At 37.3% G+C, this 12,641-nt stretch overlaps 1 protein-coding gene across 2 annotated transcripts in view; it reads right to left on the reverse strand.

Moving 5' to 3' along the window:
- LOC106688892 (uncharacterized) overlaps positions 1 to 4,567 on the reverse strand; it is a gene marked incomplete at its 5' end in the record, with an annotated part of 41,051 nt that extends 36,484 nt beyond the window's left edge. The window contains 2 exon segments of one of the 2 annotated variants that reach the window (XM_014433591.2): positions 686 to 757; positions 4,502 to 4,567. In XM_014433591.2, the coding sequence (XP_014289077.1) occupies positions 686 to 757; positions 4,502 to 4,567 (138 nt within the window). 2 annotated transcript variants of the gene reach the window in all.
- Positions 4,568 to 12,641: the final 8,074 nt, after the last annotated feature.

Raw genomic sequence — 12,641 nt, forward strand, 5'->3', positions numbered from 1 at the left:
ATCTTTTATATTAGAAAAAGGTTTAAAAACGATCGAAATTCTTCTTATTTTATTTTAAATAATATTAAAATTATTACAATATATATTTGTTTTTGTGGATCCCATGGATCAGTCATTAATACAACAATATTGAGGTCACGTTTTCCAACTTTGTTGTTTATAGGATGTCAAAACTCAAAACAGAAATAAAAAAATTACAAAATTACATATAAAAACACAGCACTTTATACCAATACGAAAGACAAGGACAAATAGAAGTACAATCTAGAATAGTGTATGAAATTCCCAGTGAAGAGAAATATAGAAAATCCTATTTAGGAAGTTTGGAACAGTATCTCAAAAGAAGGGTATATCAAAATAAATATAGTTGTACCTCTGTAATAAAAAACCTTAACAAACCTGACCAAACTGCTCTCACCACATATTTTAGACAAATAGGACATAAATTTAAATTTGAAAAAAAAAATCATACATTGGGAATAAAACAACTTTAAATGAAATTTAAAATAAATGATTACTAGAGAAAAATATAAGAACATAAATTCATGTTACTCCAATTTAATAAACACATAGGACATAATTAACAACACTATATATAAATAGACAAATACAAAACAGACTGACTACCCACTAGAACGGTTATGTAATGCAAAAACCAAAACAAACCCTTCTTACAAACATTTACCTTTCTCCATTTCACCCGATTAAGTTCTGGCATAAACCTTGAGTTAGTTGTATCACAGCAATGTAGAACACACTGTAATAGACAATTGTTTTTATTAAGTAATGTTTTAATTGCAATAGTTATTAATCTTAAATTATACTATGTAATAGTAGTTTTTTAATAATCAATTTAAGAAATTCTTTGTTCTAAAAAAACAAACTGTTTTTTACATGACGATGCAAACAATAAAGTTGCGAAACGTCACCTAAATACAATTAAATTATTGACTGATCCTCAAGATATAAAAAACAAAAATATATATCTATAACAACCTAGAAAAAAGTTACCAATATATAATTATGTACATATACATATATAATATGCAAGGAAGAATATTCACATCCAATGAAATAAAATTAAACAAAATCCACTCATGTTATAAATGATGTTTAAATGCTAAGATATTATCTTAGTAAGAGATTAGAGAAAGTTACTTAGTGAAACACTTGAAGGACCTGATAGCTGAGCAGGGTGGGGCGAGGGCCCCAGAGTGTATAGTTTAGAAGGTTGTGGTTTCAAATCCCACCTGGGCCAGGCAAGATTTTTTTCACAGTGGCTTTGAGAAATAAATCTTGGCATTCCCACTCTCTGGAGCTGTTTAGGTCCTCAGTGGAGGATTTGGGTCATTAAAACAAAATTAAGAAATGAGCTCCATGAACCGGTAACTGTTAAAATTACTTGGAATAATTAATACTTTTTATTTATCTATTATCTTTATTTTTATAATATTTAGTAATTATTTCCTCGGGTATCCTCACTTTGTTTACACCTTAATGTTTTCATTTAATAATTATCATTCTTTTACTATACTCGTTATTATTTACATTCATCTACAGTTTTTTTAATGATGAGTTAATAGTTGACTGTGGAGATTATATGTACTTATATAAAATCTAGTTTTTTAATTTTTCTAGATAAAACATTGGCACTAATGAAAAAGTTGTTATTAATTTGTGTTCTTTACTGACCACACTCCCAACTATCTTATCCTCATATATACAATTTTTTTTATTCCTCATATATTCAATTATGTTTTGTTCATTTCCATTATACCCACTATGTATATTTTAAGTTTCTATGATTCTCATTTTAATAAATGTGCCAAGAGGGATAGCCAGGACTTCATTTTTAGGAGGAGGAGGTACATCCAAAAATCCACTTTTAAGAAATTCACCCCAACCAGAGAAAATGCATAGCATACAATTTTATAAGCCAATGTACATTATCCATTGATCAAATGCTTTGGATCTCCCCTTTGGTATGTATACATTTTGTATTAAAATCAATTATGATTTGTTAATATTGAAGAGATTTGTATTTTCGTCTGTAAGAAAAGGCCTAAAGCCCTTCAACAATAAAGAATCAATAAATATGTTGTTGCGGCCAACATATGATCGGTAATCGACTATGCGACATATGATATAAAAAACAAAACAAATCCGCTCTCTGTTGTTTTTTATACTGAAAACAGACAGACAACTTCTTAACGTCTCACCGCACACACGTATCGTCTCCTTTATCTACTCACTACGCACTCGTAGATACTAGCATTCTGGCCATCTTCGACAGCTGAATCATCTTAGCCACGGCGGGCGGACTTCAACTCATCCTCCAAGAGGACAAGGCGGGCGGACGTACGTCCCTTTTGTCGATCTACTTCAACGAGAGAACATCCACTCAGAACAACCACAACCGGGGCCTCACCAATCACCGGTGAAATAAGACTTTTTTTTTTCTCTCTTTTTGTCTACTTCATTTAATTTTGTAATAGTTCTAAGATTTATTTTTTTTTCTATTTTGTATATTCTTATATATTTTGTGTTCCGTTTATTATGTTTACATATTTAAAAATACAAAAATAACAAAATTCGACCTATTCTTTTCCTTTCACGGTTGGGCTAGTAAAGGTTCCTTTCGAACCCCTACCCACCGTAACATATGTATATACCTCTACACCTATCTCATTATTTCATAACTTTATTTTTTTCTCATTCTTGTTTAAATTCTAATTTGTGTCCCAGATGACCTATGAGATTATGTTGAAACATTGAGTAATTTAATAAAAGGAACACCTTAAGACTGTTTTACCTTAATCATCTAGAATTAAAAAATTATTTTGAATTATCATGTTAAGATTTTTAGTCTGTGTATTACACCTTAAAATATTTCATTTCAATAACAGCTAAAACACTAAAGTCGTTAGAAAACATGATATCACATGCATGTGCTGAGTTAACAGTTAGCTTGAGTAATTATTATTTTTATCTGTTCTTTTTTTTTCTGCTGATGATATAGGACTTATTGTATCATATTACTTAAGAATGATAGTAGATGCGACATGTAGATTTAATATGAGAGACAGAGAGAAGGGGAGAGAAAGAGAGAGTGTACATTTTTAAAATAAATTAAATAAGACAAAATTCATTATCTTTAAATCACTGCTTAGAATAAAAATATACCTAATTACTAACATAAATTAAAGAGAAAATTACAAAGGACACATTATATTTCTTCATGAATTACAAAAATTACCATATTTTTATGAAATGAATTGTAGAAAATACTAAATAACTTATAAGGCTTCAAGCTATTCATTAGTAGTATAACATTAAAATAAATAAATGAACAAACAATATTACTTAAAAATAAATTTAAACATACAAAAAAAAATCTAAAAGGTAAATACATTTTTTTCTTTAATGATATAGAAGATCTACAATTACATTGTTTTCATCCAAGTTAATGCTTAATAATCAAAGTTAGAGCTTTAAAATAAAAATCATATGCAGATAACAAAGATTTTATTAAATGGCTTAAATTATTAAGCAGGCTTAGCATACTTCAGGCATATATACCAAAAATCAAAAGCTATGAAGAACACAAAAAATAAAAGAAATTGACATTCTTTTAATAATTAGAAAGGTAATCAGAGCCATTTAATCCTCAATATTGAAAATAAAAAGAAAAGAAACATTCATGATAAAACTGGATAACACATGAATATTTTTTCATGCAAAAGTACTCATACAAGGAGTCAAGCATATTTGTTTTAATTATTTCAGGGTTTTGGGGGAAGGAGGGTCTCTACAATGAGGAAAACATCTGAAATAAGAAACAATGCAAAATTTTGATTAGAGAAGAGAATAAAGAGAAAGTAAAAAACATATTTATAAGGGCAGTTGAAATCTATGTTGATAAGTCTTCAATGAATCAATAACAAACTGAATGAAAACTATTATAGGACCAGATGTTCATGGTGTTTAGAGCCCAAAAAGGATTGTTCCTGCTGCCACAAGAAGAAAATTAACACGATTTTTAAATTTTTACCAGAAAGAAAATTTATATTTTTAAAGAATTTGAATACTACACTGTTTCTAAACTCATACCTTTGGTAGCACAAAATCAGATTTTTATAACTGTTTATAAATTATGAATGAAATTTTTAATTTATTATTTTAAAATAATGATTATAAAATTAAAATAAAATAATAATTTCAAATTTATTATATCATTGGAAATGTGAAAAGTAGAAAGAAATTGTTTTCTTCTCTTTTCTACAAAGAATATTTATTAAAATTAGCATTGTGTTAATATGTCGATCATTGAATGCGTTCAATACATAAATAGTGTAACACAATAAATGATCAAAATAATGTACACAAATTATTCCAACTATCTATAATTTATAAAAAACAAAATATATTAATTCCATAAAAATGGGACAAACATATAAAACAATAAGTAATGTAAGAATGTTATAGTTAGAAATATACATACATTTTGAGCACCCATATAGTGATGTGAACAGCCAGGAGCTGGGTTATCGTAAATATCATTTGATACCTTTATCAAAACAGAAATTCAAATTTTTTAATTATATACAAATTTTGTAATAAAATATGTAAATAAAATATAAACACAATGTTTATGAAAATATTCTAAAAGAGAAACTAAATCTCTGATAAGAGATATATTGATAAAAGATATATTTTAAAAATTTATGTACCACTTTGATAGTATACAAATATATATAGTCGACTGTATAATTTAAAATATAAAGAAGATGGTCAGGATTGCGGTCAATAAATAATTCAACTATTCAATAATTTCAACTATTTATTATCTAACGTTTCGCCCCACTTTGTAGGGCTTCATCAGGGCTGTTCAAGATGATAGCTAAATAGACATTCTCTGTCTGTTTAACTTAACTTTCTATATACGATCATACCAATTTTGATCACTCTCATCCTGTCTGTGACCTTTAAATTCTCCTGTGCCACCCTCCTGGTTTTTTTCCTTTTCCTTCTTCCCTGAGCCTTCTCTCTTTCGAGCAATGTGGTTATTGAGTATTAACACTCCATCAGCTGTCATGTCCTTATAGTCCCTTCGGTGTCCGTGAAGCCCAAAGAGGACTCAAATGGCAAAAACCTCGTAACTTCATGTGTGGAATGACTATATACCGCAATCGCCTTAGGCATAGCCACATCTGGGTCTAGTCCCTTGTTGACCTGATATAATCGAAAATGATCACTCAACGTTCCATGAAACCACTCTATGTCTCCTCTACTCTTGGGGTGTCCTGGTGTGTTGAGATGTCATTTTACATCAAGGTCCTTCATTTCCTTTTGAATCAAGGCCTTGTCAAATTCGCTGCCTGAATCTGATGAGATGCGCTCCAGAACTCTATAGAATTGAAACAATAAGCGGAGAGCTGCCAATACTGCTTCCGAAGACCTGTCCTCACCCGGAGTTCCATTGCCGCCTTACTGAAGAGGTCAATCATGGTCACCCATTTGTACCCCTTCAATGTAAATGTGCCAATTTGTAAGTCTTTGAGCGATGATCTATGATGCATGATGCATGATGCGATAATACATCTAAGTCTTCACTTTTTTTTTTTTTTTTTTATCCCCCTCCCTTGCCATTTCTGGCATACGGGGTGCGGGAGCAGTGGAGTAGTGCGCTGGGGTTTGCGCATGCCACTGCTCCCAAGGATCACCTTGTCCACTGCATCCGTCTGGGTGCCTCCTGGCTTATCAGGCTGGTCCAGCCCTCAAGGTCTCAGTTTGGGTCAGCTTCCTCATTTCTGGTGGCTCGCCGATGTTGGGTGGTCAAGTCCTTCCCATCGTGAAATTAGTGGGGCCCACCAGCTCCTTCCACCCGTAAATGAACTCCTTGAAGAAGGGATAATTCTCTTCTTCTATCAAACAGGGAAGGTCCGACTCGGCGAGGGCGTAAATCCCGGTCTTTCTCAACAGCCTGCCTCGGTGTCCTTCCATGGCAGAGCAATCTATTATTAGGTGTTCTGCTGTTTCAGGAACTCCGCACGTTGAGCACCGGGGGTCGATGTTCTTTCCAAAGCTAAGTCTTCACTTGTGTTCCTTTAGGTGGATGTCTGTCCTGTTCTTTACTGAACACAAGTATATCATCCATATAAACCTGACATACAGATTCGTCAAAACCCTTAAAAATTCATCCATTAGGTAATGGAAGGTTATGGGAGCATTTTTGTGTCCAAACGGCATCCTTGTAAATTCCAAGTGGCCCCTCTCGAAAGTAAATGCCGCCTGTCTTATGTTGATCCTTAGGGTACATTTTAATCTGATGATATGCGGCCTTCAAGTTCAATGTGCTGAATACTGTTGCCCCGCTCGGCCTGTCCAAAATGTCTTCAAATCAGATCCGATACTTCTCGTCTATGGTATTCTCGTTGAGCTTCCTGTAACCAATCATCACCCTGTACTTTTCAGTAATTTCATCAGGCTCGCTCTTCTTTTTTATAGCCCATGAAGGACTATTGTACGGCAATGTACTATCAATAATTATTCCTTGATGTTTTAAATTTTTGAGCTCTTCCCGGATATGGTGATGTAGCGCCTGTGGGTATCCCCTCTCTTTTACATATGTGACCTTGTCTAGTATGCGTGATCTCATGGACTGTTTTCCCAGTTACCCCGAGCATGTCTCCTTCTTTTAAAAAAATATCTTCACATTCCCTCTTGAGCCTCTGTCTCCAGTGTTGCTCCGACCAATGCGCCTTTGGGTTTTCTCTGTCAATGACATTTGCACCTTCAAACCCCCAACTTAATTCTCCACTTTCCCTTGTTATTCTTAACCCAAGTACCCTCTTTCCCTAGCAGGTCACAACCCGCAATCATTTTCTATTCCCTTGGCATACTCCCTACAATATGTACCGGCAAGTTTTCCCTCCTAAATCCCCACCAAGTCAACCCTATTTCCATCTTTCCCTCTACCACACAAGGGCTACTCAGGGTGATCAATATACATATCTGAAACTGGTGTGTCCTCTCTTCACAGCTTTTCTAGAGCTTCTCAACACATGATAGTGTTGGAACTGTAGGCGACCACAAGGCACCTTACTCCTGCTATCTCTATTGTAGGCAGACCACCGCTCTTTTCCCTTACATGGTAATTCACCAGTGTGCAGTCCCCCCCTCCTGGCATCCCCTTCAGATCTTCTTTCTGGTCCTTCCCCCTTCCTTGGTACGTCCACGGAAATTCCTCCTGGTTCTCTGTCCTCTTTTCGGCTCCCTTCCTTCAAATTCTGTTTCGGCGGCTTCCAACGCTTCTGTGCTCTCGCTTGTGGAATCATTTCTACTTCGGTGTACTCTTCTTCGCCTTAGATTCTGGGCATTCATTTTCATCGGTTTCACCTTGCCCGAGGCATTATCTATCTATGTGTCCCTCATTTACAAACTTAAAGCACCGAGTTCAGGGGTTCAGGGTGCCCAACTTTGCCGCATCTATAACAATTGCAGTCCTCTCACCGGCTGCTGGTTCTGAGTTTTGTTTGCCTTGATATTCTGTCTCTGTTCAGCGTTTTCTCCCTCCTGCTATCCTTGTGCTCTCTTCTTCTCCAGGGCGGCGGAGTAGCCCTAGGCTGAATGTATTCGGTTCAGGCCCCCCCGGCTCTTCCACTTTCATTTGGGCCTCCTGTTCCCAGGTGCTTATGTCTATTAGTACATTGGATAGGAATTACATCCAACCCTGTACATGGATTGTCTCTATCATCTAACTGAGTTTATCGGCAATTCTGTTGCCAGAAGATCCGTGGCATACTGCCCACTCGACTGTCTTGTTTCTTCGTCTCCCTGATCATCATAAATATGTCCTCTTGGACACACCAACCTCCTCCAAATGCCATCTTCAATCTCACCTTGATCAAGGTCCAGGGTGTCTCTTCATCTGCTTGAATTTGATCGAGGATACTTCTTTTCACCCTGCAGACGACTGCTACTTTTAATGCCTCCGCATCTTCACTATCCCTTCGATAGACTTTGCTTCAATTCAGCTTATTAGTCGGTCAACACTCTTTAACAAGTAATTTAAATATCCAGTCTCTGGTGTATTTTTTTTAAGTCCAACACTGCCTTCCTCAGGTCCAGTGTGGTTTCCATACAGACCTTAATTCATTCTAGCATCATGGCATGAGCTTGAGCTACAGATATTTCAGGCAGTAGCTGAATTAATTCCGGAGGTGGGTTTCCTGATTCCACGACGATTCCATCACTGGCCATATTTTTATGAAATGAAAGGAGACGACAAAATCAGAGCAAAAAAAAATTTTCTTGAAAACAAAAATTACTCCGGTATCTAAAGCTCCCTGATTTCAGCACCACTTAAGTATCGACCAGAGAAAAATGTTTAAAAAAAAGAGAAAAGGATATAAGATGTGACACTCTTGAACTTCTGTAACTTATTATTGGGGTTTATTGAGTTCAGCACATCTATTTATACATATTCAATTTTATACATATTTATGTACTATTTTCGTTTAATATGATAACTATATTCTCAATGGTCTACGGATCAAACTCAGTACATCTGTATATTTGTAAGTAACCTCCTCACTGAGATAGTAAAACTAATGAAAAATCATAACTTGTCAAATTGATTTCTTAGACTTGTTCTCAGTTCACATAACATTTTAAGAAGATAAAATTTATTTATATATATCCACACCTGATGCAGGAGATCAGCTGATCTATATATATATATATATATATATATATATAAAGTTAGCTTTTACTGAAGTGAAACCAAAAATAATAGGAGAGAGGAGTGTGAAATGAAATGCTTGAAGTAATCTCAAAGACTGATCTATTTTCAGAGCCTGTCCTTTTATATATATAAAATCGGTCAGCTGTTCTACTCAATCAGCTGATACAGATTGTTAGCTGATAGTCCGTAACTCCACCCACCAGTTTACGAACAATCCTCGTAAACTCTATTATAAACAAATGAAAAAGATATATACAATTAAAATACAATAACCATAAATGAGATAGATACGAATACAATATCAATAGAAAAGATACAAATACAATAAAAATACAAAAATATGATTCAACATATCAGCACTTTAAGCAAAAAAAAATTAGACAAATCAAACAACAAAAAAAAAATACAATTTCAAATCAATCATTATTAAGTCCCTAAAATGAACAGAATGAAAAAATAAAAACTTTACAATATTGTCCTCTGGAAGGGAGGTGAGTGCTATCCCGTACATCATGACATCGCTGTTGCAGGAAGCTTTAATTGTTCTAGGTGAACTGTTCTTCGCTTTTTTAGGTTCTTTCGAGCTTTCTATAGTAACAGTGTTGTGTTCTCTAATTGTGTCCACTCTGAATGGGCCTTCAAACCTCTGCAGCTCTTTGCCACAGTTAGTTCCCACTTTCCGGTACACCACCATCCCAATTTAAGGTTGCCCATTAGATTGCGAACACTGAGATTGTGTCTAGTAACCCTTCTCCGTTTCTCCTTCTCAATTTTGTCCTTGACTTTAGCCCACATCTTCCTCCGTGCCATACAATTAACGGCGATATTACTCTCCTCAGTCGCTGTATCTTGGTAATTCCTCCGGCGTCCCCGCAGTCCAAAAATAATCTCAAAAGGGGAAAACCCCGTGACCCGAGTGTATGGAATGATTGTATGCTGCAATCGCTCGTTCCATCGCTTCGTCCGGCTCTAGCCCTTTTTCTAACTGATATACCCGCAGGTGGTCACTGAGGGTACTGTGGAGCCTTTCAATACCTCCTCGGCTCTTTGGATGTCCTGCGGTGTTAAGGTGCCACACCACCTCCAAGATTTTTATCTCTTCCCTGATGCTTGCGTTGTCAAACTCTCATCCACGGTCAGACGAGATTCTATCCGGTATGCCTTAAAACTGGAACCACGTGTATATACATTGGGACCTGCCCGTTTCTTACTTCAGGTGTCCCGAGTGTATGTTGTATTTTTTCTAATTAAAACCAGTGTGGTAAAGGGGGACTGAAAATGGTGAGACTTTTCTGGCTATTAATGAACATGCTTATATTTCTTTTAAGATCAAATATTAATCCCTGGAGGGGCAGATTGTGTTAGTGTGTTAGTTGAATAATTATTTTGATTATATAAGATGATTATAGAAATGGGTCTCATAGGAATTGTGGAAATTAGGTGCTTATCTGGTGAGTGACGTCTTCTTCGCTCTCCTCGTCCAGGTTCAGCTATTGGCGAAATGGTGAAAAATATGAAATCTTCGCCTGGTGTCAGAAAGACGTATGTCTGTTTCGATCAAGGGCTGGCCACCAAGTCGAGGGACTCTGGCGTGATGGTAGGGCCAGGCCAGGTCCTAGCTTGCATGCCACGATAGATAATTTGGGCGGCATCGCAATGGCGGCATCTTAGGAGTCTTCCGGTGTCCGCGGCAAGGGGGGCATCAGAAAATGAGACCCCCGACCCCGACTTTATACAAATTAAAAAAATAACCGAAAAATTCTGATTACTTAAATCCGACATACCGCCCACCTAAATTTGGCTCAGCCGGATTTACAAATTCGAAATGCAACGAGCTAGAGAAACAAAGAGACAAGGAAGGCGCAGTCTGCCATAACATAATTAGTAAAATAACCCGGTTCCAGATAAGGAAGGCCCGTAGGCAACACAAAAGATAACAATAAATACTAAAACAAACATGCACAATATACAACATGTATAAAGAAAATCATACGATACAATACAAAACATTGAACATTAAATTTATTAAAAAATCAAAAAGGCATGCATGAGAGAAACAAAAATTGGCTATAACGAATTTATATTAAACATACGAAAGTTTAGTAGCCATAAATTAAATCCAATTGAGATGTGAAGTCGTAAATTGGAAAATGCTGATTATGATTTATCCTTAGTTTAGACATAATGCTGCGACGAAATCGAAAAACGGAAATATGCTTGTCGCCTAATGCGAGACGGATAACGAATTACGGATGTGGGACAAAACGCTTTGCTCACGGAGAGAAAATCCTGCCGCTCACCCTAAAAAAACCCAAGCGTAACGAAAAGATGATCAGTTGCCAGTAGACCACGGGCACTGTAAACGAGTACGGATTGAGTGACGCGGAGGCGTGTTGGGTACCGCATAGACAGAGCGTGAACCATTCGCAAAACGCTTTCGTTAGGATAGAAGGCGTGAGAATGCCTCAGAACGACTGTTTTCCCGCTCGTGACGGCGTGGGCACCTACGTTCAGCAGAACCGAGTTTCTCTAGGTCTCGACATGTCTGGCTTCGATTCTGAACGGTTACATCTTCCTGTATGAGGAGCGAGGTGGCAGTGGGTGAGGCACTATCGGAGTATGTCCCCACCACGACCCTGCCAAGCACCGTCGACAAAAGATAGAGCTGACCATTTCCGAAGACCTTGGTGGGAGCACCAGTAACGAGGCGAGGGTATAGTTCAACTCCTACGAGCAAGTCAACGGGACCGGGAACACCGAACCTGGTACCGATTACCCTTGAAGGAACCGGACGTCTCGGCATATCGGAGGTGATTCGTTCGACAACAAGCGCGCGGACCTTAAAAGTTAGTTGTGCTGTCGAGAGTGGACTGAAGCCTGAAAGTTATCGAACCCTTGATGCTCGCGACTTGAGCACCGCCAAAACCGGCAATTCTTCCGTCAAAGGGCTACAATTGGCCACCAATCCTCGTCGCGAGTTCGGCAGTAATAATGGTGTACTGGCTGTCACAATCGAGTAGTAGCCGTGCGGGCGCGGAACGCTTAGACCCGCTAAATACTGCGCACGCTGTGCCCATGACTGCCTCCGAACGACAATCACGAGGCCCGGACGTAACACGGGTATGACCATATGACCCACATGGATATGACCCACAAAATCCGAGGACTTTGGCGAAGTGATGCCGGCAGGGGAATCCGATCGGCTCCCTACGTGGGAGCCGTCTGGTGACGGGATCCAAAGCTTGCAGAGCCAGTGTGGACAGGATGACATCTGACACATCCTCCAGGGCCAAACCACGAAACGATTCGACGCCCTCCCCTACCTTAGTCAAATATGATGCGAGTTACATAACATAAAAAATCAGTGAAGACTAAAATGACTTTATTCTAACATATTTACAAGAACCACATGTTACTGTTACTCAGTCTCTATATTCTAACTTCTCTTCCTTAGCTATCTAGTCTAGGAAATATATATGAACACTTGAGAAGAGGGGGTAGGAAAAATAGTGAAATAGGAGAAGGGGTTTTGACCAATCGGATAATTTTAAGAGACTAGGTGGGGGTAGTGAGCCTATGGAATTTTAGAAGTAAATGTTTGGAAGGGGGGAAAAGGCGTGGCGAGAAGTTGGGAGGTCTGATTTCTAAGAAAGACGCCATGACCTAAGACTTGTGTGTACTGACTTACATATGTTAACCATAAAATAGTTTGACTGATGCAAGTCATTGTTAGATGACAGCATGTACCTGCCTAAGTGTCAGCCCTTGCTATTGATATAGGGCTTGAAAGGGCCCTAGTTGTTTTTATTGAGTTTGTTTTCTATACAATTGTAAGGAGAAAGTGGACATATGCAACCATATGTCTAAAGTGCCTTAGGTTCAGTTGGGCAAGGGG

The sequence above is a fragment of the Halyomorpha halys genome, unplaced genomic scaffold (assembly GCF_000696795.3).
Source record: "Halyomorpha halys isolate HHAL.00 unplaced genomic scaffold, Hhal_1.1 Scaffold1230.1, whole genome shotgun sequence".
Classification (NCBI taxonomy): domain Eukaryota; kingdom Metazoa; phylum Arthropoda; class Insecta; order Hemiptera; family Pentatomidae; genus Halyomorpha; species Halyomorpha halys.